The sequence below is a fragment of the Arvicola amphibius genome, chromosome 4, assembly GCF_903992535.2.
Source record: "Arvicola amphibius chromosome 4, mArvAmp1.2, whole genome shotgun sequence".
NCBI classification, from domain to species: Eukaryota; Metazoa; Chordata; class Mammalia; order Rodentia; family Cricetidae; genus Arvicola; species Arvicola amphibius.
Window position 1 is genome coordinate 155,582,485 of NC_052050.1, and position 27,457 is coordinate 155,609,941.

A 27,457-nucleotide genomic window follows, 5' to 3' on the forward strand; every position below is an offset into this window, starting at 1 on the left:
GCTCACACAGGCTAACAATTTCCCTTTGTCAATTGTCTGTTTTCTAATTACTTGTTTTATACTACCTAATGTCACAATGTTTTAGGTATGCGGCCTGGTGGCATGTTTATAATCCCAGCAGCTGGGAAGCTGAGGCAGGAAGGTGATGAGTTCTAGGCCAGTCTCTGCTACATAGTAATGTAAATTTCTGCTATGTATCCTCCTTAAGGAAAAACATACACTTGGAATAAATATATATGGCTAGGAATATACTTTACTAAGTATCCATTAAAACTGTTCGCTCCTTAATGGCTCAGTATGATTTTCAAATTTTAAAAAAGCCGTATTTTTAACCACAGCATTTTTATACCATTTGAAAGAGACTTCCGTAGCTTACTTTTCTCGATAGTAAAATCTTTCACCATGTACCTAGCCGGCTCGCGTGGCTCATGTTTGAAAGTTACAGACGCCAGGGTCCCTCGATCCTCCCCTGCACGGTCTCCGGGCAGCCATCCCAATTAAAGGATAGCGGTATAACTAGCTGCACTCTTGTTTTCGGGTTTTTAATGAGGAGCTGCACTCCGCAGGCACCCAATAAACACTAATTGGAGGAACTCAGGCAACCGCGGAAGCAGCCCCAGGGCCAACAGCCAGTCAACCCTCGCGCCCAGAGTCCAGGATCGGCGTCCGCGAGCTCCGTTCGCTCCAGGCCACACCCGCCTTGCAAAGCCACGCCCACCAGCCTCAGGCGTCCACCGGCCCCAGGCAGGGCTCTAACCCCAGGCCCCACCCCTTAGTTCCAGGCGTGGCTTTTAGCTGCCAATCACATATAGGCCGGGCCTTGGCCATCCCAGGCAAGGTGTTCAGTCGGGGTTTGCCTCCGGTGTCCGTGTTACTGAAGAGGGATCTCAGGCGCGGCCGCCTAGGACGCCCATCACAGCCAAACCTCGCCCCTCAGGGGCAGGCCGGGCCTCACCTACACCCCAGCGCTCGCAGCAGCCGCCGCGATCACCTCCGGGCCCCGCCCATTCCTGGCTGGCTCAGGTACCAACCTCAGCACCAGCAGCCTAAGGCGGTATTCCCGGTAAGACCCACCCCTGTCCCGACGTAGGCCCCGCCCCGGAGCTCAGGGTCCGCCCACTCGCGGCTGGCTCTTGAGGCAGTGGCCTATCAAGCTCGCCCTGTCCAGACTCAGGCCCCGCCCCTGAGCTCAGGCCACGCCCCATCCCAGGCACCGGCCGCTAGAGACAGAGGTCTCAGTGTGGCCCCGCCCCGCCGCACAGGTCCCGCCCTCAGTGCTCGCCGCGCTCGGCAGCGGGTGGGACGCGGCCGCCGCTTGCCTGTCCTTTGTGCTTTGGTAGTGGCGGACTCGCAGGCCTTCGGCCCGCACGTTCCTCTCGCCGGTCCGAGTCGCGCGCGAGGGCGCGCTTGCCAGCGACCCATCATGTCGGCGGGAGCGGGCGTGGAGGCAGGCTTCTCCAGCGAGGAGCTGCTGTCGCTCCGCTTCCCGCTGCACCGCGCCTGCCGCGACGGGGACCTGGTCACACTCTGCTCGCTGCTGCCGCACACGCCTCGCGCTCACCTGGCCGCGGAGGACTCCTTCTACGGCTGGACGCCAGTACACTGGGCCGCGCACTTCGGAAAGGTGGGCGCGGGCACTTTAAGGCGCCATTTTCCGCGTGGTTTTCCGTGAGGGTCAGCGTGCACCCCACCGTGCCTGGAGAGCGCGGCAAAAGCTCCGTCCCCCCCCCCCCCCCGGGTTCCAGGGCGCATGTGCGGCAGAACGCGGTCCGTGACCCAGCGGGTGGGGGCGCGGAAGCTGCGCTGGCCGAATCGGCGCCTCGAGAGATCCACGGCGCATGTGCGGCGCCGCGAGCGACCGGGGACCTCGGGGGGCGCGGGGAGTGCTGGGAGGGCGGAGAGGAAGCAGGGTGGGCCTAACCCGCCGCCCGGAGGGCCCAGGGCGCATGTGCAGCTCTCAGAGAGTGGGTGATGTAGGCCGCAGTCGGGGCGACGGGCAACGGTGTAGACGGTTCCCGCTCAGGAGGAGGGAACGGGGAGTGGCGCGGGCCTGTGTAATGGAAACCCCTGGGGCAGAGCGCCTTTAAGGCAGGAAGGATGGCTTACAGTCCTGGCGGGCCTCGGTGCGGGTGGTCGCTGGGAATCCACTGGCTGGGCGTCTCCATAGTTACTGAGCAGCGCCTCCGGGCCGCAAAGCGGCCGACTTAGCAGTCTACCGCCTTACCCCAAAGTAAGATAAAAACTGGAAGACCTTTTTCACTTCCACCGAGGACGAGGTGTAGACTTGGCTGTAGAGACCAGTATGGTAGCTGAGGCGAGGACTCTGGTTTTTAGCTGCCTTACAAACCTCGATAGTCTCACGATGTGGAACCATCTTGGAAACCCGTTCTAACTAGAAGGGAAAGCTCTTGAGGTCACAGGGGCCCAGCCTCCTTCCCCAGCCTGTTTTCTCCCTTTCTGAAGGTTTCCAGTATGTTTTCCTTAGGATGTACCAGTGATGCTGAAGTTACCCAGTTGTTTATGAGGGTTATTTATTTCCGGAAGACTGGCCATTATTAAGGCTAATTATACCTTGCTTTTACAAAATGCCCCATTTGAAAGTACTTTCCAGAATTCCAAACTCAGTTTCTTCGGTGGAACATGGCCTAGCTAACAGGTTCAAGTCCTGGGAACTCTCTGTGTTAAACGTTAATTAAAAGCTTTTCATTTGACACCTATTTATCTTACCACTGGTTTGTACTTTTATTTTTTCCTTGGGAAATTAAAGGAACTCTTCACCAGGCATTACTTTCCACCACCTCTGTCTAACACTGTTGTTTAAATCTGTTCACTGCCTACTGTGCAAGCTTTGTAGCCTGCCAATCAATAAAACTCAGAGTGTTTATTGAAGTGATCTGTCCTTTATAAGGACAAGCTTACTCACACACGTCTTTAATCCTAGTACTGGGAAGGCAGAGGCAGGCGGGTCTCTGTGAGTTCAAGCCAGCCTGGTCTACAACAGCTAGTTCCAGGACAGGCTTCAAAGCTACAGAGTTTTTTTTCTGTCTCAAAAAAAAAAAAAAAAAAAAAAGACAAGCTTAAATTGCTTACAGTGACAGAGAAGGAGACCCGGGGTCCTGTTTGCTCTTGGAATTGCTTGCAGCCAGGCACAGCTTCTTCACGGCCTTGTGGTCAGTTGAGGAGAAACAAGCAGTCCAAAATTGGAGAACAAGTAAGTCCCAAAAATTTCCTGGCCAAATGGCAGGAACATGCTGGAGTCATAACCAGCAGCCAGCACAGTGGGACCTGGCTGTGTCTTGTCTCTGCTTGCTAGTCTTTCAGTTAGTCACCTGCTGGGTGAGCTCAGCTGTGATGTGACTTTTTTTTCCATAATTTTCTTTCTGTTCCGTTTTTAAAGACTGAGAAGGTGATGGGGAATCAGCTTTGGGGGGCATTCAGTGTAGAAGGGTTGTTTGTGCACGATATGGAAAAGTCTGACTGTAAAGAGTTTACTGAACTTAAACATTTTTTGTGGCCTGCCAGTCAGTAACATTTTTATCGTGTGTGAAAGTCTTGATAGAAGTTTTAGAATAATTAACTCTTAGCTTCAATGTTTTAAAATTTTTGCATAGTGTTAGGAAGAGATTAACATATTGTCAGAAAGGGGAAAATGGTGACAAAAATGCCACCACTGGCGACCGTTACGGAATTTAGACTGTGTCCTGTGAGTTGCTACACTGACATGTCCTGTTTTTGTCCTCCCACCTGTTTAAAGTTGGAGTGCTTAATCCAGTTGGTAAGAGCAGGCGCCTCGCTGAATGTCTCCACCACCCGCTATGCCCAGACCCCAGCCCACATCGCTGCTTTTGGAGGACATCCTCAGTGTCTGGTCTGGCTGATTCAAGCCGGGGCCGACATCAACAAACCGGTAAGAAGGTCTGATTGACACTGCCTTTGTTGACTTTTCCAGCTACAGTTACTCACAGGATACTGTTTTAATTCAAGGCCTTAATTACAGATTGATGTCTTTACCTGAGGCAAACTGGAATTTGTTCCTTCAGTTACTTGTGGATAATACGCCCTTTCCTTCTGAGGCATGCACCCAGTTTGTAGAGTGCTTTTACCTGTTATGTGACTCACCCAGATCTGGCCCGATGATCTGCCCAAGGTCACAGCTGATAATAGAAGGTTTTTGGCCCACAGCCCGGATTTCCTGGCACCCACTCACTGCTGCCTTAACTTCATAGATATGGTAGAAACACATCCAAACTACCAAAAGGATGGCTTTTATTGGCTTCGAAGTGGGTTTGCCCTCCAGGCACGAGTTGGGGGTGGTGATTGGTGTGGAAACGTCATTTTAAATGTCATTTACTTAGTGGGAAGCGTGAGTGGCTGAGAAACTGGTATTTAAGGGTGCAGACTAGAGGATATATGAGCCAGAATTTTTATGATGTGTTTTAAGTATGTTACATTATTAACCTATAGTAGAGAAACATCCAGTAGATGGTCTGAAGTGGAGTAGAGAGAACTTACTGCCCAGCTCAAAGGGTGGATTACATAATGACATCTCTGGTAGCTATGTTATGAGCCTTTTTTTCCCTCTTTCATTTTCCATGTGCTTCTCTTTTTTAAGAAAGAATTATGTGGGTATGTGCACCTGTTTGCTGAGACCAGCATTGGCTCCTCTCAGAGATAGACTTAGCGGTGGTTGTAAGCCACCTGATATGGGTGCTGGGAATGGAACTCGGGTCCTCTGGGTAAGCAGTACATGTTCTTAACCGATGTGCCAACTTTCCAGTCCCCTGTGTTTTCTTATCCTCATGAGCATCCTGTGTGCAAAGGATCTTGAGCTCCTGGCTCGTGCTCTTCTCTTTCCTGGGGTTTTGGCCTTGGCTGTCACAGCTGTAAAGCAGTGTGGTTCCGTCCTGAGATGAGGACCGTAGGAGAGGGGTGCGGGCATGTTGTGCAGCCTTTTGTCACTGAGACATGAGTAGAGACAGCTTTAGATCCTTACATACTCTCTTCTCTTACATGAACCTCCTCCTTTGCACCCTCACCTTAAAGGGCAGAGGCATGTCTGTCTATCTGCTTGGAGTCCATACTGTTCCCTCCTGGTCTCTGCAGAATGGGCACTGTGGGTTTGAGTCTAGGATCTGCTTTTGGGCTGTCTGGCTTTGAACAAGTCACTTACTTATTTGAAGGGGAAGCCTAGCCCAAAACCTTGTTTTGTAAGGCGTGTCCCCCTTGGTCTAAAGGCGTGTCCCTCTTAGGCGTGTCCCCCTTAGGCTAATATTGACTTATAAAATCTTGCGGGCCTGCGGCCTGCCTGCTCTTTGTTTTCCTGCCCTCCTCGCTGGAACCTTGGATTTGTAAGTTCCCTTTCCTTTCCTTTATTAAAACTGACTTATATATATTAAAGCTTGTCTGGTGAATCATAACTGCCGATCAACCACGCACCTTCATTTGGCGCCCAACGTGGGGCATTTCGGAGCCTTTAGCTCCAGTTCCCACACTTATTAGACTGTGGTTCCAACTCAACCAATAAAATATGGATAATAATTCTGTGAATGGAAATATTTCATATTTGCTGTTAATATGAAATTTAAGTTTAGAATTTCCTATGTGTTAACTTTAGGTAGTTAACAAAGTGTAATTTAGAGAGGTTATAAAGAAATTGGTACCTTTTTTGTGTATGTTTGCCTTTTAAAAGAGAGATGCTCCTTTCAGCTAGCATTTCATTTTAGTTCATTGTTTTTAGCAGATAGTGAGAGTACAGGCTCGCAGGTGTGTCCCTGTTGTTCCCGCCATTCTCTGGGGTGCCTTCAGATAGCACCACATGCCTGACTTCCCAGGGCAATGCTGCTTTGCTGGGGCACTTTTGAAATGTAAATAGAGGCCTGAGCAACATTTGAAGAGTTTTCTCCTTCAGGGAGAAAGTCACACAGCCAGAGCTAGGTAACCCTGCTTGTTCTCTGACCACTGTTACTATCCATCTTTTTGAGAAATTTTTTCTCTTGTTCCAGAATTAACTAAGTTTTTTTTTTTCTTTTGAACATATTTTCACAAAACCTCTTCTAAGCCTGTTAGCTTTCCTGCAGAGTATGTGTGTCTCTGTGTGTAATGTTGGTATATGCTCTATGTGCTCGTGTGGGTGTGTACAGGTGTGTGAATGTGTGTGTATATGGGGGCTGGAGGTCAATGTTGAATGTTTACCACAATCACTCAGTCTTTTTTAAGATTATTTCTCATTGAACCTAAAGCTCATCAGTTTGGCTAGTCTAGCTGGCCAACGAGCTTCAGAGACTTCTGTGGTTCCCATTTCCAGGGTTACAGACGCACACTGCCTTGCCTGGCTTCCATATGGGAATGGGGCCCAAACTCAGTTCCTCTTGCTTGTACAGTGGGCGCTTTACAGGTAGAACCTTCAACCTGGGCAATTTTTGTGTAGCTTTTGTCTCTTCTACCCTTGTTCAGAAGGGTGGTTTGGGTGGACGTGGTAGCACACGCCTTTAATCCTAGTGTTAGACAGGGAGTTGGGTCTGTGTAGCAGGTTCCAAGACAGCCGGGGCTACACAATTGAGAGAACCCATCTCCCATAGAGGAAAAAAGTGAAAGTAGTTTGCTAAATATCTGGGTTTGCCAGTGGGTCATGATTAGTCACGTGACTTTGCTGTTTCTCTTTCTTCAACTTTTTCCTGATTAGACCCTTGTAGCACTTTAAAGTCCATGTTTAAATAAGTCAACACTCTTCCCTGTGCGGTGCACTGGGAAGGAACTCAGGCATTTGCTAAATTTATGAATGGCCTTTTCCCAGGGCCCCACACTGTACAATTGCACTCCTGCCTTTTTTCTTTATCCCTTAATTATATGGTGTGCAGGTACTGCCAGCTGCTGCTCCCGGGAACCTTGAAGTGGGATCCATTCAAGTGCTGGCAGAGCTCTCCCTCCGGGTTTCCTAGACAGCATTGGGTGTCTGAGATCCTCCTCTAGCTTGCTGCTCTGGTTCTCACAGCTTGGAGGGATTTCCCTGGTTTTGCTTGTTTGTTTTTTATGACTGTTACACTCCTGAGTGGTTTCCCTGGGTACTCACTCCATCTGTTTCCATTTGGTGCCTCCAGTGTCTTTGCCAAGCCAAAGGTCTGTTAGCACTACAAAGCTTTCCCTGCCCGTTACCCCATCCTCTGACTTGAGATCATCTTTTCTAAAATACAGTTCCAATCAAGATAGGGAGTTCAAGCAGGCTCTCGTGTCTTACTGGTGTTGGCTCTACAGAAGCTATAGAGGAATAACAGGAGGTTGGACTTTATGTTACCTTGTAAGTTTTTCTAAAACAGCTGGGTAGCTGTTTTAATGTGAATTTTTTTTATTCGTCATAAAATAGTTATTTTGAGTTTCTATACAACACATTTGTACCGAGCTCCAGGATAAAATGATGAGTAAATCAGCATTACTGGCCTCACACCATCCATGTGGGACACCTCCCAGGTCTTCCTCCATACCTTGTAGCTTTAGCTGTTGGGCGAGCCTGCCCTGCAGCCTGGTTGTCCGTGTCCTTTCACAAGTGCACTGCCTTCTCCATCTCAGATGGTGCTCATGTTACTTTTTTTCAAGATAAGGGAGGCTCTGTACTCATTACCTACGTGTCACTGCCAACAGCTGTGGTGAATCTGAGCATGTGCATTCTCTGTTTCAGGACTGTGAGGGGGAAACTCCCGTTCACAAGGCGGCCCGCTCTGGTAGCCTGGAGTGCATCACTGCCCTGGTAGGGAACGGGGCTCGCACTGAGTAAGTGTCTTCAATTATTCCTCTCACCTAGAGACTGCTCAAGGTGTTCCTTACAGAAATAGCATTTAGAGCAGCAAAAGCCTTAAGACAAGGTCTTTGTTTCTAGAGTTAGCAATATAGTTTGATCAGGGTTAGTGAGAAAGGCTGTGCTAGGCTGGCCTCTTTCCTCCGTAGCTCAGAGTGAGGCAGCAGAGCGGATGAAAAGAGCAGTCGGTCCATTAGAGACTTGGCCACTAAGGCGTCGTGTCACTGTGGCAGGTCTTCCTCACACTGTCTGCCAGGCTCTGATTTCACACGGGGAGGCCTGGATTAGAGTCAGGTTTTTGCAGGTCCCTCTGGCTCACAGTCTTGAAGACTGTTTCCAAGTCTGGGTTGCCTTAGCAGTGTGAGGCCTCGTTTAAAGCCTCCTTGGACCTCATGAGCTTTATCAGCTTCTAATAAACCGGAGCTCCATACATAGAGGCTTAACTTGTCTGGAATCTGGTGCTGAGGTTAGTTTAGAATGTCTTTATTTTAGTGCTATTTACATGAGCTGTAGTCTGTCACCCACTAGAACAGTGCTAACGTGTGAGTGTGTTAGTTCAGAAATGTGGTCTTGTATGCAAATCATTAGCTAGCCATAGCATTATGCATCATTTAGGTATTATATTCATTTGTTTAACTTTTTTTACATTGTAAAAATTTTCTTCTGCAGTTCACAGCATTAACAAATGGATGCGGTTTTTCACCCTTAAAACGTTGAGTGTAAGCTGTAGAGAGCGGCAGTAACCAAGATAACTGAGAATGCCAGCTGTTAAATTTTACTGTAACTTAATGAGTAATTCATTTAAAAGTTAATTAGAAACCACTTTATTTTAACAGGAAATGTGGAAATTGAGACTCTTGGATGCGATGAGACCCAGACAATTTAGTTTAACCCTTTGGTTTCCATTTCATTGTTCCAACTCTATTACAAGTAAATTCTGAACTTAAAGCCTAAATAACAAAACCATATATGTTAGCTTATGTAGGCATATCTGTGTCCAGAGCTCACCCTAGTCATTGTCTTAGCTTCCATTTCCTTCTTTATTGGCTAGTTTTGCCATTAGTTTGGGCTTGGTGGTTTAATGTTATAAATACAGCCTGTGTTGCCTAAGCGTAGCAGCACATGGCAGAAAATCCAAGCACCCAGGAGGCTGAGACAGAAAGAGTGGACCTTTGAGGCCCACCTGAGTTACATTGTGTGAGACCCTGTCTCAAAAACAAACAAAAAAATGGCATATATTAACTGCTATATTTTAAGGACTCTTGTGACCATTTAGTTGTGATGGAAGGTAAGGAAAAAAAAAAACTTGATAATGTAGATTATATATTATATAATTTTAAAACATTTAAGATGATTCTCGGTTGCTTTTAAAGTTATAGAATCAGTTTTATCCACTGTATTTATATTTAAAATTTACACCTTTAATAGCAAGCTTTGATTATAAATTGATTAAATTACTTATCATTTATGGAAATAATGGGCAATTAAAGTTGGGTTTTTTAAATAGCTTTTTTTTTTTCCTAAATTATGCTTTAATTGGTCCTGAACATTTTATTACAAAGATTTTGATTTTAATTTTAATGGATAGCTTAATCCTTTGAGCCAGTAAATATCTGTCAGTATGTCCTTTTTTTTCTTTCTTTCTTTTAAGTAGGTATCTTAAAATATGAGTATCTTTTATTTACAATTCTGTCCTTGGTTACAGGACCCTCAAGTGTCTCTTTTCTACCAGGTGTGGCTGAGCATGGCCTCGAGTGTCAGTCTGTCCCCCATCTCAGTACAGGAGCCACCCCCTCGAGACCCTGCAGTATGGTGACTGCCCTGGACTGAGCTTTCACATTTTTGGGGAAGGAACATTTAGCTTGAATTACCTAGGCAAAAGCAATTCTTAAAATCAAAAGTCTTTGGCTTAGAGTTAGAATACAAGTAGTCATTATTTATTGCTATTATGTATGTGGTTATTCAGTTTATTAGCTAATGAAAATGTCGGTTTTGCTAGTAAGCTAAATTAAAAACTGCTTCTTTGTGTCTATTCTGCACACTTTTATAATGTATCTGTTTAGTCTGTCTATATAAGCAGTTTGAGTCCCCCGAATAGCAGCGCCTAAATCTGTGTTCCCCTACAATGCTGCTTTACATGGCCACATAATAGTCCCAGCACAGAATAGGTCTTTTTTCCCCCCTAAGACCAAAGGTTTAGCATTAGTTTCCTTATTTAAAATTACTTAATATATTTTCCATTTCAGAATGGGTCAGATTGTTAATTTATTTTATAATCTATAATATTTAAGAGATTAAAAACTTTCCTTTTCCTGTGAATAGGTTAAAAGCTGCCTCATACTGCTATTTTTAAATTAATGATTTTGCTCTTAATTTCTACTCTGCTTTTTATATATCTGCTACATTGCAGTGGCCAAAGACTAAAGTTGTGCTTTTCTGATCATCAGGTAGATGGTGAGGGTAACTGTGTCTATGTTAGTGGTTTGTTGTGGCTGACTTGTTAATGTAGGTTGCAGCTGTAAGATAACCCTTTTCAGCAGCTGTGCATCGTATTAAATTTTCTAGCACCACACGTGAGTATGCTGATGGACTTTTGTTTTCTTCTCTTAATTTAAATCTTGAGTTTTGGTGCCAAGTTATCTTTTCCACATAAGCTGCTGCTGCTGGCTTATGTGGCAATCATCAGTAATTGCCATTGTTCACACGTAAAAGTCCAAATACAGAGACTCAAATTCCAGTTCTGTGAGCACACTAAATGTTTGTGTACCGTAAAGGACCTCGAGCTGTATCTAAGCGTGTTGAACTCTGTTGATTTTCTGAATCAGTCTCACATGATGTGGAAGGCAAGGATGATACCAGTCTGCCCCTCTATAGAATATGGCTTCATTAGAAAGTTGTGTATTTTATGTCAACCAGATCTAGTGCGGTACCTTAGAAATAATTACCATGTTAGCCCAAGAGCAGCCTTACTGTCCAGGAGACGGCTGAAGAAGCAGCATTGGACTAAGATAGGCCGACTCCTTCACCTTGTGTAGAGATGGGCTCAGTTGTCTATGACAGCAGCAGTTCAGAGTGACAATAGGCCAGCTACAGTTGCAGGCTTTGTGGATCTGCTAGACTTTTGTAGTCACTGAAGCAGGTATATGGGCTTCAGCTGAACCCTGCCTAGAGACAGGGTCATCACCAGGACAAACATCACAAACGTACATAGAGTATTATGTCAGTTCTCTTGTAACGTTTTTATGGGCAAAATGTAAGCATACTGTCTTAGTCATTCACTTCTGAAGTTGATGGTTAATTCATCTCAACATAATTGTCCTTCAGAGCATCAGTCCTGCTAGGAGATTCTATCCTCGTACGCTTGCCTCTTTTCTCTTTGTCCCTACTGCAGGATGGAGGTGGCTGTGCAGGTCTGCCCACAGGCAGGAGCAGTCAGTATATGACAGGGCTCCAGAGCTGAAAGACTTACTTAGAATTATTTTATTAGTAACTTAAATGACATAGATTTCACTGTTTCTTTAACTGTTACTTTTATATTAAATGGTGTTTTAAAAACAAACCAACAATTAAAAATGCCAGTTTTTCCTCTCTGCTAAGTCATGGTAGAACATGCTAGGTGTTTTAACGTATGCAAACGGTAATTTTGGTTCACTTGCAGTGCTAATCATCCTCAATAATGTTGAACTTGAAATGAAAACTTGGCACCAAACTTATTCAGGTAGAAACTTTAAAAAAAAAAAAAAAAAAAAAAAAAAAAAAAAAAAACTTCCTATTGTTAACTGAAGAGTGCATTTATGAAAGTCTTCATGATTGATTATGTGTTTGGATACCAAAGGGTTAAAAATACACCTGTATTTCTCTTACTGCAGTAACATGTTTGCTAATGTTTTGTCTGTATGAATAGACCTTTAGTAAATGTTTTTATTTTTTATCTTTTTTTAATGATTGCATTTATTTGCTTATTTCCATCTAGGAATAGTTACTAATGTATTTGCGATACAGCATACCAAATTTTAAAGTAACCAGAATCGTGAGTTGATGGTTTTTAGTCCATACTGTTAAACTTTTGTTGAAATATTGACATAAATTGGCTTCACACTGCAGTTCCTGAGGTAACTCTTAAAGACAGCGCTAAAGCAGTGAAAGCAGTCACGCCCCAGTGGCTCAGCCCTGTGGCTGCCCTGCACCTCATGTGTGTATGTATCTTTAATCCAGTGTTGCCTGCAAATGTGATCCCTTATGATTGACGTTTCCTGTGTGTGAACCATGCCGTCTTAAGTCACGCAGAAGACTCTGAATCTGTAAAAACCACACGTGTCAATGTTTTACAGCTACATAATTCGAATTGACTTGGTTTTTTCAAGTAACCCTAGAGAGGGGGAGCATTCACATAGAACTGCTGAAACTGCCACAGGTGCTTCTCCGAAACCTTACGGTTGTGGCATTGAATGTTCAGTATGGCTTCCCTTCTGCACACAAGCATACTGTTGAGGTATTTGTTGCGGTGATTGGTTTTAATGCTAATCTAGGAATTCAGATATAGATTCTTTAGATTTGCATGCTTTGCTTACCCTAATTTATGATATCTACCTTTTTATTTGTAAACTAACAATAGCTAAATTCAGATCAGAATTTTAACAGAAATATTATTTATATAAAAATTGTGGTTATTTTTATTGTCACATGGCATTAGCATAAAGAATATCACAAAGGTGATGTGACACCTTGAATTCTGAAAATGATAGCAGGTATTTCCTGACCTGTGATTATTATGTTAATTAAAAAAAAAAAAACACTCATTGGAACTGCTTCTCTACTCTGGTATTGTGACGCTGTAAGTGGAAAATCAAAGGGGCAGCTGGCCTCAGTGGCAGTCAGTTCCTTGGGAGGAATCCTTGAGCAAATTAAAATTGAATGCTCCATTCAAAATATTCTTACAGGAAATTGTGTTTGGTGACAGTTTGATTCATTTTTGCCACTTTGGCAAAATATTTCATTTGTAGCTGGGATTAGTCTCTCGTGCTCATTTACAGATTCTCAGATCAGCCAGAATCTGGGAGTGCAGCTCCGTAGTTGAGAGCTTGCCCAGCAGTAGGAGCCCTCAGCTGGGACTGACAGGCAGGGGCAGCAGGAGAGTTCTGCCAGCCTCCTCCTCCAGTCCTTTTCAGAGCTTCAACCAGACTAGAGTTTTTAATAGACTCCCCATTTTAGTACTTTTGTGGGGGGGGGGGGGTTAGGACCAGAGAGAGTGGATAAGGCCTAGGGATCATTCTTAAAAAACAGTTTTAGCCATCTCTCTCAAGTAATATCTCTTTATTGGTACTTCATTAGCGTCTGTCTGCAGGACCCAGGTGTGTGGTGAATCAGGCTGAAAGGGCACGCTGTTAGTTAACAAGCACTTGTCCCAAAGTAGAGTGGACATAGAAATCGTAAGTGAATTGTGTCATTCATTTGTGTGCCCACCTCCCATGGGACTTAGAAAACTAGGGCAAGGAAGGCTGAGATTACCTCCTTAATCTGGGAACGCTACATACAGGCCAAAGGTACAGTTAACTTGGTATAGTCTGACCAAGATTGCTGTCTCGCCTATCAAAACACTGAAGTTGAAATATAAACTAAACTGTGTGAAAACAGAATTTAAAGACCCAAGCTTTTTTTTATTATTAAAAATTACTATTTTGATGACTAAGGGTATAGATGAATGGTAGGATGCTTAATGTATGTGCACCCCAGGATTTGATCCCCAACACTACAAAAAACAAAATATCCCCATGTTTTGAGGGAATATAACTAAATGCTATCCTAATTGATGAGCAAGCCCACATAATTTTCAGCCTCTAATTGAAATTAAGTTCGTAAAAGTACTTGGAAGACCTAGAAAGCAGTACTTGTTGTGCACAGTCCCACGTACGGATTCCACTGTGAGGCTCTCAGATGAGGCGTAGTAGATACTGAGACAGGAGTGCTTGATCTGATAGTTGTCTTGGTATCCAACATTTTGTGATAGATTTGGCAGTTAATAGAAAGTTTCTTTTTGTTTGACTATATAGTGAATCCAGTAGTGTATAAAACAATGAGGAGGACTCTGGGGGTCCTGGTTGGTTTGAGGGGAGCCCCCTCATGCTTGTCAGAAGCTCTGGTCCGTGAGCTATAATTTTAACAGGAATCAAAACAAGAAATAGTGGGCATTATATGTGAAGTTCCATGTGACTCGGATTGTCTCTGCAGGCATTGTGTAGCACAGATATGTAGACATGGCGCTGTGTCCCGTTCACTTTTTAGAACTTTTTGTTTCCCATTCTTACTCACTTCTGGTCCTTCAAGATTGTAGCAAGGCTCGGGTTGACGTTTGGCTCCCATTTTCTGAAATTTTCTCTTACATTTGAACGTTGGACCCTGTACACATCTAGAGGCTGGCTCTGGTGGTAGAGGAAAGCACCAGTGTTAATGGGGAGCAAGCTGTTAAGCCTACTGTGGTTTGTGTTGCAGATTTCCTAGTGCACTTACTCACCCTGTTATTGATGTTGGCTTCCCATTTCTGCATTTTTTCATTTTGGTGAACAAGACCATGCTTATCCATAGAAATGACCATTTGTGGGTGAGTGAGACTGAGTTTAGTTCCCAGATCCCGTATGGTAGAAGGCAATAGTCTTTAACAAGTTGTCTTCTGATCGCCATACATAGATCATAGTGCCTGTGTATTATGTACACATGCAAATGTAACAATAAAAGGGGTTGTTAGAAATTTTTTCTATAGCGTTGCTCTTGTCTTCAAATTCTGAGGGAGTTTGAATTTTTCAGTTTCTTGACAAGTGGACCTGTCTAGACCATCCTTACTCTGCTATCTGATAAGCTCCACACATTTATAAGAAACATAAGTGTGACTGTGTGGGGCACTTAATATCTGTGTATGCCATGTTTTAATGACAGGTGGGCTTTGTTTTGGCCATGTATTAAATCTTTTTTTTTCTAATTCATGTATCAGTAAGATGCTAGAAAGACTACATCAAAATTCATTGTGCTAAAGTCTTCTTATATATAATTGCTATATATATATATATATAATTGCTTTTTATTTTTAAGAAAATGCTACTGATTTCTGGAATTCTCAGGTCTTGCCTCTTTGTATCTCATTCAACTGGACTTGAGGGCTGGTAAGATAACTCAGTCAGTAGAGAGCTTGTTATACAAGCATCGGGAGCTGATTTTGGATCCCCAGGTATTGAGGAGACAGGCAGATTCCAAGAGTTCTCTGGCCTGCCAGTCTAGCCACGTCAGTGAACTCAGGTTCAGTGGGAGACCCTGTCGCCCGCCACACACAAGATGGAGAAAGATTGAAGTCCGTCTCTAGCCTCCCCACACACACACCGCAGCACTATACATACAACAGACTGCAGCCATGTGCATCACATGCACAAACTGGACTTGAGTCTGTCTTCAGACAGGTATTACATTTCCTCTTTTTACTTTTTATTTTTTAAATAAGTCTAATGCATGTCCAAAACACTTTGCAGCCTAAGCCTTGTGCGTGTGATGGAGCACGAGGCTGTGTTATCCTTGTAAACTAAGAGCGTTATTTGTCCCTGAGCCTGTAGTTTGGTGCTCCAGTTTTAAGTTTTCCTGTTTGTTGCCTTGACAGTAACCGTCTTCTGTGACACACAGCAAGGCTTTCATTTCATCAGGTCTTGGTTGGGCATGGAGGATAGCTGGCTGAGTAGGTATGGAAGCTCCCCTCACCGCTGCTGTACCCGATGCCAGTTGCCGAGCCTGAAGCCAGCAGCTGCTTCCCCGCAGCTCTGCTCTCAGCAGCGCTGTCCTCGGCTCTCACTGGTTTCTCCTGATGACAGATTATGCTGTTTCTTTCCTGTTTGTCTCTTTGGCTTAAATTCTGCCAGTATTTCTTTCTTTCTTCCATGACATTTTTTTTAGTGTTATCCCCAGGCAACAATAGTGAGCAGGCTGAGCCTAGGGAATGAGCTCCGTGGTGATGCTGCAGGGTTGTTCAGGGACTAGTCACCCAAACGTAGGTTTCCAACATGATGTGCTTCTGCAAGTTTTCCTACAGAGGACAAGTCTATCAAAACATAACTCACCTTGTCTGAGGTGGTAGGGCCTATGGCAGGTCATTTGCCAGGATACCTTCTGAACTTCCACTTAGAGTGTCACATATCAGCCACAAATCTGGCTTGTTGCTACGCTGTGATTTTGCACATTCAGGGAGCCACTCGATATGAATGCCATGGACAATGTTGTCAGTACATGTTTGTTATAATTTTACTCGAGCTAAAGGATGGGCTTTTAAAGTTAGGTGCAGGTAATTCAGAATCTGTTTCAGATGAAGTCTGAAGTTAGAATAAATTTAGATTCTTCAGACTAACATAAAACACAACTTTAAGAAGTCAAATAGGAAGATACCTTTTTAAGTTTAGTATATTGATTTTTTTGTTGTTGTTGTTTTTGTTTTTACTGTCTCCCGAATCAAATATGTATAGGAAAAGTTAGTTACAGACCAGGCTGATTAACTGCTCTCTTAATGAAGATTTGCTGTAGATCTGTTGTTGCCTTCAGATAGTTTAGTCAGTTTGGCAGGAGCAGACACCAGGGTCAAGTGCTACGGGGTGTAATTCATTGTTTTTGTGTTGTACAGCCTGAGAAATGCCAGTGGCCTGACGGCAGCAGACATTGCACAAACCCAGGGTTTCCAAGAGTGCACCCAGTTTCTCTTGAGCCTCCACAACCATCAGATGAGCCGTTTCTGTCATAATGGCACCTTGAATGGAGGTCACGAGAACATACTTCCCAATCACATTAGCCTGGGAACAAATCGAAAGAGATGCTTGGAAGACTCAGAATCTTTGGGAGTAAAGAAAGCTAGAACCGGAGGTGAGACCACGTGGGAGTGGGAAAGAACAAGGGCCCTGCCCGACAAGTCCCTTCTTCGTGGCTAAAAGCAGCTTTTAGAGGCACCTTCTGCCAGAACTAAGCACTGAGAGTTGTGTGGGGGGGGCGTGAAGACCTGTCCTGTGCTGCACTGTGAAGAGGGACTGCTTACCAGAAGGGAGGTGTAGAAGTGGCTTCTGGGTAGCTCAAGTGTGAATGAATGGTACCTGTGGCTTCTGAGTGTCCATGTATTTCCTCTGTGAGCTAAGGAGGCATGTTTTCATTTGTATTTGTTTACATTGTCACCGGTAAAGAAATCTGCCATCAAGCCTGATTTTGTTATTAATTTCTGCATTGTTTCTGAGCTTCTAAGAATTGTCAATGGCTTACTGTAGTGGCGCACACCTTTAATCCCAGCACTTGGGAGGCAGAGATAAGACTTGCCGAGGATGACCCTGTAATGTGCAGCAGAACACCAGACAGATATTCATTAGCTGCCTAGTGGTGCCCCGAACTTGGTGTAGGCAGCACCATCTTTCTCCTGCTTAGCACTGTCCAGCATGGTTACTGTATCACAGCCATTGACATTTCTTCATGCGGATTTTTGTGTTACTGTGACTTCATTAGATAGAAACATACTTACACATTAGTAGCTTATCCAAATTGGGATTTGTGTAATTTGTGGGCCTTACAGCTTCATAGAGGTGCTATATAACCTGAGTGTGGCACACCAGGACAGAGGTTTAGACTGGCAAGGTGTTGGTTAGTTGATAAGTATGGTAGTTTACTTGTACAGTGTTCCAGTTTATTTGTTAATGTTTTGGGTTCTTTGTTGTTTGAGACGGGGTTTCTCTGCATAGCTTTCGAGCCTGTCCTGGAACTCATTTTGTGGACCACCCCCAGCTGTTAATATATTTTTTTAAATATTTATTTATTATGTATGCGATGTTTTGTCTGTGTGTATGCCTGAAGGCCAGAAGAGGGCACCAGACCTCATTACAGATGGTTGTGAGCCCCCATGTGGTTGCTGGGAATTGAACTCAGGACCTTTGGAAGAGCAGGCAATGCTCTTAACCACTGAGCCATCTCTCCAGCCCTGTTAATGTATTTTTTTAAGACCTTTTCTGTTTCATGCAGTACCTCATTGGTTTACTGAAATTGTAGTATTCATCTTAATATCAAGTGTGTAAATTGTACATTATCTGTTATAATTGATAGGTCCTTTAAAGATAGTTATTTGCTTTTCGTTGTGGCTATTACATTTTAAATTCTGATTCATTTTTTAAAACTAGACTTAGATTGAGAGATGGCTCAAAGGTTAAGAGAGCTGACTACTCTTCGAGAGGACCCGGGTTCAATTTCCCAGCATCTGCATGGTAGCTCAGTGCTGTTTTAACCTCTAGTTCCAGGAGACACAACACCAATTTCAAAAAAATAAACAACAACAACCAAAAAAACGGGTGGTGGTGACACGCCTTTATTCCAATCACTTGGGAGGCAGAAGTTGGATCTCTATGAGTTAGAAGCCAACCTGGCAGTACATAGTGAATTCCAAGACAGCCAGGACTACACAGAGAAACCCTGACTTGAGAAAACCAACAAAAAAAAAATTAGATTTATTCATTTTAATACAGGAATGTTTTGCCTGCATGTATATCTGTGTGCTATGTGTGTATGCCTGGTGTCCGCAGATGTCAGAAGAGGGCAGGCATTGGATCCCCTGGAACTGGGCTTAAGTACAGTTGTGAACCTCAGTGTGGGTGTTGGACCCTCTCCGAGAACAGGTGATACTTTCTCAGTATCTGGTTTGCAAGAAAGAGTTGTGTGTCTGTGTTTTCTGTTTCTCAGCCGTTTGCTCAAGGCAGTGTGGTAAGCAGTGAACTGGAGGATGGTCCTGCACCTGCTGCCTCTAAGTCAGCTGAGTTTGTGTTGGTGCCCTCGGTTCATCTTCAGAAGAACATGGTGCTCTGGCCGTGCTTAGTGCTGGCTTTCTTTGGAACTTCAGACTGACTGGGCAAGCAATGCCTGAGAAATAGGCTGCATTCACCTCTCAGGTCTGCCTGTGACTTTGATGTTGCATCCGTAAAACACTGGGAGGGAAACAGCATTCCCTGGCCGTAGTCGGCGCTGGGTTTTCTGGGTAAGTGTAGCATAGGATTTCTGGGTTTTTGACAGGGGTCCTGAAGGAAAACAATATTCCTGGCCAGTAAATAATAGGTAATTTGCCAGTTGCCTTAAACATGAAATTCACAAAAACTCCTCCGAGGAATAAGATGTTCATTTGGTTGCTTTAATTTGTAATGTCTATCCCCAGTGTTCCTTGGTTTTGCAGCAGTTACCTATTTTTTTATATATATTATTTTATAATTTATTTATTTTTATTTTGTGTACGTAGGTTTTTGCCTGCATGTATATCTGAGTAAAGGTGTTAGATCCCCTGTAAAAGGAGTTACAAGTGGTTGTGAGCTGCCATGTGGGTGCTGGAGATTGAATCTGGGTCCTCTGGTAAAGCAGCCAGTGCTCTTAACCGCTGAGCCATCTCTCCAGCCCCTTATATTTGTTTTTAAGTTTTTAGGGTGTCAAAACTTAACTTTCCCAAACAGGTGGTCATCCTGATCCCTGGAGGTATCATTCTTGTGTGTGCAGGGGTTGTGCCAGGGGACCACATGGTACCTGTGGTTTTCCTGTCACTATTGTGGTCTGATTTTTCCCACAGTTGTGATAGCCTGTTTCACACACGGCCCTTTGTACTCTTCAAATACAGCCTCAGTCCTCCTCAATCTCTCCAGAGCTCTGCTGCAGTCCCTGTGCCTTGCCTCTCTCTGCCTTGTGTCATCCCAGCTCTACCGGCAGGAGTCCCAAGACCCACAGACAGTCTGCCTTATAGAAGAGCCTTAGTTTAGACCTTGAACTGTATTGCAGGAGCTAGTTGGTGGATAGAGAGGTAGGTAGGTGATAACGACATTTGAGCACACAGCTCTTGTACCTCACAGTTGGCTGCTAGAAACCAAGATGCAATTATTTCTGCACCTGCTCTTCTTGTTAAAATCAGGCCTTCCTCTAGCTTAGCATTCCCTGATAATAAGTGTTCTTGAAACTAAAGGCTGCGGGGCATGAAGGCTTGGGCTGCACATACTTTTGCCACCTCTCAGAGGTGAGTGGGCCAATGCTAAAGGCCCTTTTCTAGGGTGCCGGAAGTGTTACGAGCCTGGCTTTGTCCCAAGCCTTGTGGGTTCATTGTCTGAAAGTCCTTGGTGATGTAGGCCTGTGTGCACTGGCACCTGCTGTTCTGGTTGTATGTAACTTAGCAGTGTAGGTCTCGGGAGCATTTCTCTTGGGTAACTAGAGCACGGGAAGCTTGGCCACGTGGCTTTAAGAATGGTTTGTTGGTAAACAGTGGTGCGCACGCCTTCAATCCCAGCACTCAGAGCGAGGTCCTGATGGTCAGGGCTGCACAGAAATCTTGCCTCGGGGAAAAAAAGGCGTGTTTTTGCTTCCTTTCCAAACGCAAGCAAAATAACTACGAGTCACTCTGAGACTTCCGCATAAGCCACCTTCTCAGATGTGCTGTAAACGGCTTCTTTAGCAGTGACAGATTGGGGGCAGAAACGCCATCAACATCAAGGTGCAACAGGAGCATATGGAGTCCAAACACAGTATTTTTAGGAATACTGTGATATTTAATTTCATGATTCATGACATGCATTTTAAAAAAGCGATAGTTATGCATCTGTCATGGGCATCAGGCACAGAGAGCCTGCCTGGTCGAAGTCATGTCTACCGTGATCCTGGGGCGGCATGTTATGAGCATCTTCCCAGAAGCTCAGGAACTGAGATGCTAAGCTGTAGAAGATGAAAAAACTTCCCTCCCGCCGGGCGGTGGTGGCACACGCCTTTAATCCCAGCACTCGGGAGGCAGAGGCAGGCGGATCTCTGTGAGTTCAAGACCAGCCTGGTCTACAAGAGCTAGCTCCAGGACAGGCTCTAAAGCTGCAGAGAAACCCTGTCTCGAAAAACCAAAAAAAAAAAAAAAAAAAAAAAAAAACCTTCCCTCCCTACCCTTCTAGATCAGTGACAAAGCTCTGTGTGAAAATCCACCTCGGTGGGCTTCCCTGGGGCACCCACCAGACCTTCCTGTGGTGTTGAGATCAGTGGTCTTTGGTTCTTAATACTTGGAGTTATTTTCCTGTTTTTGTTTTTTCTCGCTGGTGCGTGGGTTTCGTGGCAGCACACACCTTTAATCCCACCTCTTGGTAGACAGAGGTAAGTAGATCTCTATGAGTCTAGGCCAGCCTGGTCTACAGAGCGAGGTGCAGGCCAGTCAGGGCTACTCCAAGGCTTTGTGCAGAGGACAGAGAGAATGTCCTTCACATTTATTGGATGTTTTTATTTTGGTGACACTTTCACTGTGTGGTCCAGCTGGGCTCAAACTTATGATCCTCCTGTCTCGGTCTTCCAAATGCTGAGAATATAGAAGGCCCCCCCACATCTTTGCTCCAGGTCAGTGGGTGTAGGTAGAAAAAGGCAGAAAAAAAATCCACTTTTCAGAGATGTGAACTTGCACAAAAACAGTAACCTATAGTTGCCACTTTGCATGAGGCCTGAGTGTCTAGTGTCTGGTGCAGCTGTTTAAGGAGTACTTGGGTTTGACTGAGCAGACACAGCAAAATGGGGACTAACACTGGTCCCTGACCTCACTGGCCTCACGGTCCCAGTATGTGCATTGTTACCTACTCAGCTGCATTATTGACCCCTCCAGATCACAGCTGGTGTGGTTGCTGCGGTGGCACTGGCCAGTTGATACTGAATTCCTACTAACTTGGGACTTAAATTTAAAACAGCTTTGTGTGAGAAGGACAACTTAATGGCTGTCGTTCCAAAGTCCTGTTTAAACTGCTTTGTCTCGCTCGTGCAGACTGTCCACCCTGCACTGCTCATTCAGATGGGTTCTCCTCGTGTCTCACTCGTGCAGACTGTCCACCCTGCACTGCTCATTCAGATGGGTTCTCCTCGTGTCTCTGGCACCTTTGGTTTCAGTCTGCACGTTGGCATCTGTGTGGGGGTGGGTAGGGAATGGAGTGTTGGTATAAATAATTGGAAAGACCCTCGTGCCTCTAAAATGAGAGCTAGTTAAAGCTATGAAGTTTATTTCTTCTATTTTGAAAACTACTTCACACCCTGCGTTGTTTATTTCTGTCCTTTGGCCCAGAAATATCTGTAGGTATTTATTGAAGAAATGTCAACAGAGAAGAGCATATGAGGCTTGTGAACATGCAGTTGTGAGAGCACAGAGGGAGGCAGCTGAGAAAGACTGTTGCCTAAGGTGTCTGGGGCCATATGGTGAATATAAGACTTAAGTAGTTAGCATACAAAATAATATGCTCCAATATGATATTTCATACATGTATCATTCCTTGCTTATATTTGACACCCCTATTCTTACTCTTCCTTCCTACTAATGTCCTTCCCCCAAATAGTCCTTTTTCCTTACACATGCATGTGCAATGTGTGTGTAAATCTAGATTTACGTGTGAGAGAAGACAGTATTTTTGTGTCTAGCTTATTTTGTTTAGTGTGATACCCAGTACATAAACCCCCCTGCAGATGACGTGTGCTTTCCCTCCCTCCCCGCTCTCTCTCTGAGACAGGCTACTCTTACCCCTGGCTAGCCTGGGCTTGCTGTGCCTTGCCTCAGACTCAGAGAGATCCACTGCTTCCCAGACCACACACCTGCACTATGATTTCACTCTTTATGCTTGAATAACAGATAAGTCAATGAAGCAGCATGTAGTAGCAATTCTCAAAGCCATTTTTATCATTTTAAAAGAAAAGCCCATTCTTATCAATTAGAAGCCATTTGTCAAAGAGAAGCAATGAGAAGATTGTCAGGTTTGGGACAGAGGTGTCTACAGAGTGTGTACCTGAAAGGAATGGTGGTGTCTGCACTTCCACCCGCAGACACAGGGTGGCAATCTGTTCTTCTGTCTCCCGTCACAGACTTTCTTCTATCTACCTTTGTGTTGGGGACTCAGACTGGACATGGCTGGGAGTGGGTCTCCATGGACAGCCTCTGTTTGAGTGCCACCCTTGCCATAATTTTTTTAGTTTATGGGACTTTTTTTTTAATGTCAAGATTGTTTTGAATGCTTCATGTTGAGAATTGTCTTCAGTATTTAATTAAACCCACTTTTTGTGGGGGCAGGGTGAGATATGCTTAGAATTATCTCTAGGTCATACAACTCTGTTACCCAAAGAACAGCCTGGGAATTACAGCTTTTACCATTTTAAAAATCTAGAATTCATGACTTTGAGCTGAAATTGCATACATAAACTCTTATTGTTAAAAAAAAAAAAAAGTACTTTCACAACGGTATAAAAGTTCACTAGCACCAGACGGTGGTGGCACACACCTTTAATCCCAGCACTCAGGAAGCAGAGGCAGGTGGATCTCTGTGAGTTTGAGGCCAGCCTGGTCTGCAGAGTGAGTTCCAGGACTGGCTCCATAGGTACTGAGAAACTGTCTCAACAAACAAAAAATTTCCCTAGTGATCTTTGCTTCTTTAAATTATTTGATAGTTGTTAAGCTTTTAGTGTAGATAGGGCGTGGAAAGCTTGGCCTTGGTTTCTTTGGGCACAGAATCTAAGCTTGCTATTTCCTGTGCAGTTCCCAGCCTGGATCACACCACGCCACTGGCTAATGGCGAGGCTGAAGACGACGCTGAGAGAATGCATGTCGACAGAGAGTTTACTGCTGTATCAGGTGGGAGTGGACAGTTTCCTGTTAGCTGCAACAACACCCCAGTGTTCGAAGACACCAAACAACAGGAGAGTGGTTCTGTTGGACCCAAAGAAATAGAAATATATACTGTTTCAGCAATGCAGACCCCTTGTCGTTGCAAGAATCAGTATGCTTACTATTTCTAAGTTCTCAAACTTTGCACTTTCTTGTCCAGTGTCTTTTAAGAAAAAAAATGTTCTATTATAATTTAATTTTTTGGCACTTGTATGGATGCAAGAATTAAGCATTTCATTGAATTCTAGTGCTGTGAGAGCGAGTGCAATCCCGTTTTGATTTGAAGCATTTACATGATGTGCCTTGTTTGTTCTCATGAAGTCTGCAGTTGGCTTCCTGGCATGACCTTTGGGTGACTTTGCACGTGCTGTTGCTTATATTCTGATGGCAGTACAGCAGGTGGACAGCTCACTGTCAACACTGGGAACTGTAAGGATGGTGACTGGCTTGTGACCCACTTGTGACAAGTTTGGGATAGTTACCCCACGCTCTTGGTTGTTTTGGTGTCTACCAATCCTTTGAAGACTGTTAAAAGGCTGACCATTTTCAACAGTGTTCTACGTGTTAAAATGTTCAGCAATGAAAATAATTAACTCTTATTTTACAGTTTGGAAGTCAGAGAAGCTCGGGTTTTCCAGGCTTTAGGATTTCTGAAATGATGTATTTATTTGGCATATACCTTTTTTTCCCATTCTTTAGGAGATGATAGAACACCATGCTATTTTCAGTATGTCTATCTGATTTCTTTCTGTTCCTTTCTTTACTGGGAATAAAGGGTCACCTGTGTGTTTTCAAACCCACAGGAAATGTTTCTGTGCCCCTAAGTTTCTCTGCAGTCATGGGTGGTGTTATCTTCAGCCAAATAAAGCTGGCACTCACCTGTGAACAGTTGCTCAGAGAGTACATTTTAAATAAGGTTTTCTGTCAGCAGATGTTTACCTCACAAAGGAAAACTGACAAAAGCCGGAGCCTGTCCTTTATGAAGATGACATTGCTCCCTCCCTGGTCAGGCAGGAGTAACCGCTCTCTACTCTGCTTCTGTTAACAACCAGCCCGTGCTAAGCTTGTGGGCAAGCTTTTCCTTCAAGCCAGGTGGTCCTGGATGTCGGAACGCCATGTGGGTCTTCTGATGCTTCCCGGTACTGTGACTGAAGAAACCTGTTAGGAATCCCTAGAAAGTCTTGCAGTTCCTTGAGTGAAAGCTCGTAGAGACAACCCCTGGGGGCTGCACAGAAGGAAGGTGTTTCTCCTTAATGCAGCTCCACACTTAGGAAAAGCTGTTTTAATGAGGCCTACACATTTTTAATGCCCCTCATTTGAGACTCGCGGAGGGTGAGCTTCTCCGGTGAGCATATCAGAGACTTCTTCCCAGCTGAGCCTGCCTATCTGGACCCAGTGCTTCGTGGCTTCCATCCACAGCTGAGCAAGTGTGTGAGAGGGGAAGTAGAGTGGACTCAGATGTCAGTCATTGCCACAGAGGAGGCTAGGCTGCCAGGTTCCTGTCTGTGGGGCATCAGTAACTTTGAAATTCTCCGTCCTGTTTATGAGTTAGCGTACAGGAAAGATGATTTATACTTTATTTTTGGAAAAAAATTTCCCCTTGAGAAAAACGTGCTTCGTTTTTTTAAAAAGTTTTGTTCCTAGTACTTGAAATATTCATTCTCTAATATTGAGTTGTTTACAGAAAAACTAAAATTTCATGGGGAAATTATCCTCTGAATTTGTTGCAGTTTCTAAGTTATAATTACTACTAATCCCCAAAAAGAAAAACTATTGATGCCCCATCTTGATGTTTTGTTTGCTTAGTAACCACAGTCCTTGACAGGACACATGCAAACTGTGGTGAGGTACTGGAAAACATCCCTGTGCTCCTCCACAAGCCACTAAAACTGAGCTTGAGTAGACTTAGTGTCTGTATGTCTCAGCAGCCCAGAACACTGAGATACAATTCAGTATTACCAAGCAAGAGCTCGTTTTTTTAACTGTGTGTGAATTCCTCTGAAGATCAGTTGTAATTCTCTGTGCTCTAGCCCTGTGTGCCCACGTTTTCTGTACAGCATCATCTTGTCAGTGGACATTTAAATCCGTGGACTAAACTGTTCACACTTTCCCCAACATCGGTGATTTCTGAAAATAACCAGATAGGAGAGCTTGGCTCTCAGGGTCATCTTTGTTGTTGGACTCAGCAGAAACCCTAGGAACTGCTCTTGGCCCAGGATCGTAGGAGCCACTGGTGGTGATAGTCGGCGGTGGCCACTGTCTGTGCTGCGCCAGTGCACCGAGTGGCATCTCTGGGGCTGTGTGTCGATAATGGGTGTTGCTAAGACAAAAGCAATTCTTACTAGTGTGTCTGTGCTGCCCTGACTGGGAAGCATCCCCCAGTGGTGCCCTAGTTCCAGCTTCCTCAATGTATCTACTTCATTGCCTTTTCCCTCCTTGACTAGAAAAGTTTCGTGTCTTAAGTGGAGAGTGTTCTGCTGGGTTCTGATACCCTTCTGGGTTGGCTTAAACTGTTGTTCAAGGGTTTAGTAGATCGGTATCTACTGTTCTGTGTTTACTTTTGGTGATAGCTTTTATTTCTGCTCTCCAAGGCTACTGAAGTATATATACTTTTCCTATCTTATAGGCAAAATACTGCAATTGTGTCTTCTGCCTGTATAACCTTGGAAAAGGAACTGGTTTGTTTAGAAGAAAAAAATAGCAGTACACAAGCAAGTTTTCTAGAATTGTGGCAGGGGTTGAACATGTGCTAGTTTCTCCTTCCCCGCTGGTCTGTGTTTTGGTGACAGGTATATTTCTTAATGCAGATGTGAGAAACTGTAGCTCCGTGTTGAATGCATTGACAAATGGAAGTGTCATCAATGGACATGTGGACTTCCCCTGCGCGACCCAGCTCAATGGGATGGAGAGCAGGAGTAACCCGTGCTTAACAGGACCTAATGGAGTTAGCAATGGACAGTCATTTTCCAGTGACCAGGGTTCTGTCTGTGCTAATGGGACTGAGGAGCCAGAAAAGACCATGGGCGTTAACCCTGAGATGTGTGGGTCTCTGCATCTGAACGGGAGCCCGAGTAGCTGTGTGGCCAGCAGGCCGTCCTGGGTGGGGGATGTGGGAGAAAACTTGCACTATGGACACTACCATGGGTTTGGGGACACTGCTGAGAGCATCCCTGAGCTGAGCAGCGTGCTCGAGCACTCGAGCTGCGTGCGGGTGGAGCAGCGCTATGACAGTGCCGTCCTGGGCACTATGCAGCTGCACCACGGCTCCTGAGCCACCTCAGCCACACTGCGGTACCAGCCTGAGCATGTGGCACAGCCTGTGTCGTTGGTGCCGCAGCTCTCTGAGAAAGGACTTGGATTCATTGACACAGTTGCCAGTGAGTGCGGCTCTGTGCAGAGGTCTTCCCAGGGCACAGATCTTTCTCATGGGATGATGTGTGTGCCTCCTGCAGGGAGCACTTTGTGGATGGTGGGGTTAGTGATGAGGGCCTGGTGACACGTGGGCATCGTTTGAGTCATTTACCACTTGCTGCAGCACTCGTGAAAGCATAGGAAGAGGCCGTCGGTGGTCAGGGCACAGTACCCCCCCCCTTCCACGTTTCTACTTGGTCTCTAGACTTTACCACAGATAATGGTTCTCTTTATATTTAGTGGAAGTCACTGTTTGTAGGAACTGTCAGGTCAGAATATTTTACTATGGTGACCTATTTTTTGTTACTGTTTTTTGAGGTTTTCTGCTTAAATATATATACTATATATATCCAGTTAACTGAGAGAATTTTGGATTTCTCTTATTAAAATTGCATTAAACTTATGGTTTTATAGAAATTAGCTTTTGTTTAGGCCACTAGTTGTTAGGCTGCGATGACTTGTGATTTTTGTAATAGCAATCGGTTCAGATGAGCTGTGAGATGAAGGAACCAATGTTCTAAGAGTGTACTGGCGTTTTCTTTTTAAACTGTTCTTTACAAATTGAATAAAAAAAAAAAACCTCA

General features: G+C 44.6%; 1 protein-coding gene across 2 annotated transcripts; it reads left to right on the top strand.

The window, feature by feature from the left end:
- Nucleotides 1–829: 829 nt before the first annotated feature.
- Ankrd10 (ankyrin repeat domain 10) lies at nt 830–27,457 on the top strand. Of its 2 annotated transcripts, XM_038325223.1 has the most exons (6): nt 830–1,624; nt 3,755–3,907; nt 7,673–7,764; nt 16,437–16,672; nt 23,334–23,429; nt 26,270–27,457. In XM_038325223.1, the coding sequence occupies exons 1-6, from the start codon at nt 1,424–1,426 to the stop codon at nt 26,731–26,733; spliced, it is 1,242 nt and encodes a 413-aa protein (XP_038181151.1). In that variant the 5' UTR covers nt 830–1,423; the 3' UTR covers nt 26,734–27,457. The 2 variants fall into 2 exon arrangements, with proteins under 2 accessions (XP_038181151.1, XP_038181152.1); XM_038325224.1 differs by lacking the exons at nt 830–1,624; nt 3,755–3,907; nt 7,673–7,764 and adding an exon at nt 11,546–12,281.

What these genes read in the sequence shown, in the direction of transcription:
- Ankrd10 (XM_038325223.1), top strand. Translation starts at nt 1,424, where the DNA reads ATGTCGGCGGGAGCGGGCGTGGAGGCAGGCTTCTCCAGCGAGGAGCTG. An exon ending in GGGAACGGGGCTCGCACTGA is followed by an intron (nt 7,765 to 16,436) that starts GTAAGTGTCTTC and finishes TGTGTTGTACAG; the next exon opens with CCTGAGAAATGCCAGTGGCC. An exon ending in AAAGAAAGCTAGAACCGGAG is followed by an intron (nt 16,673 to 23,333) that starts GTGAGACCACGT and finishes TTTCCTGTGCAG; the next exon opens with TTCCCAGCCTGGATCACACC.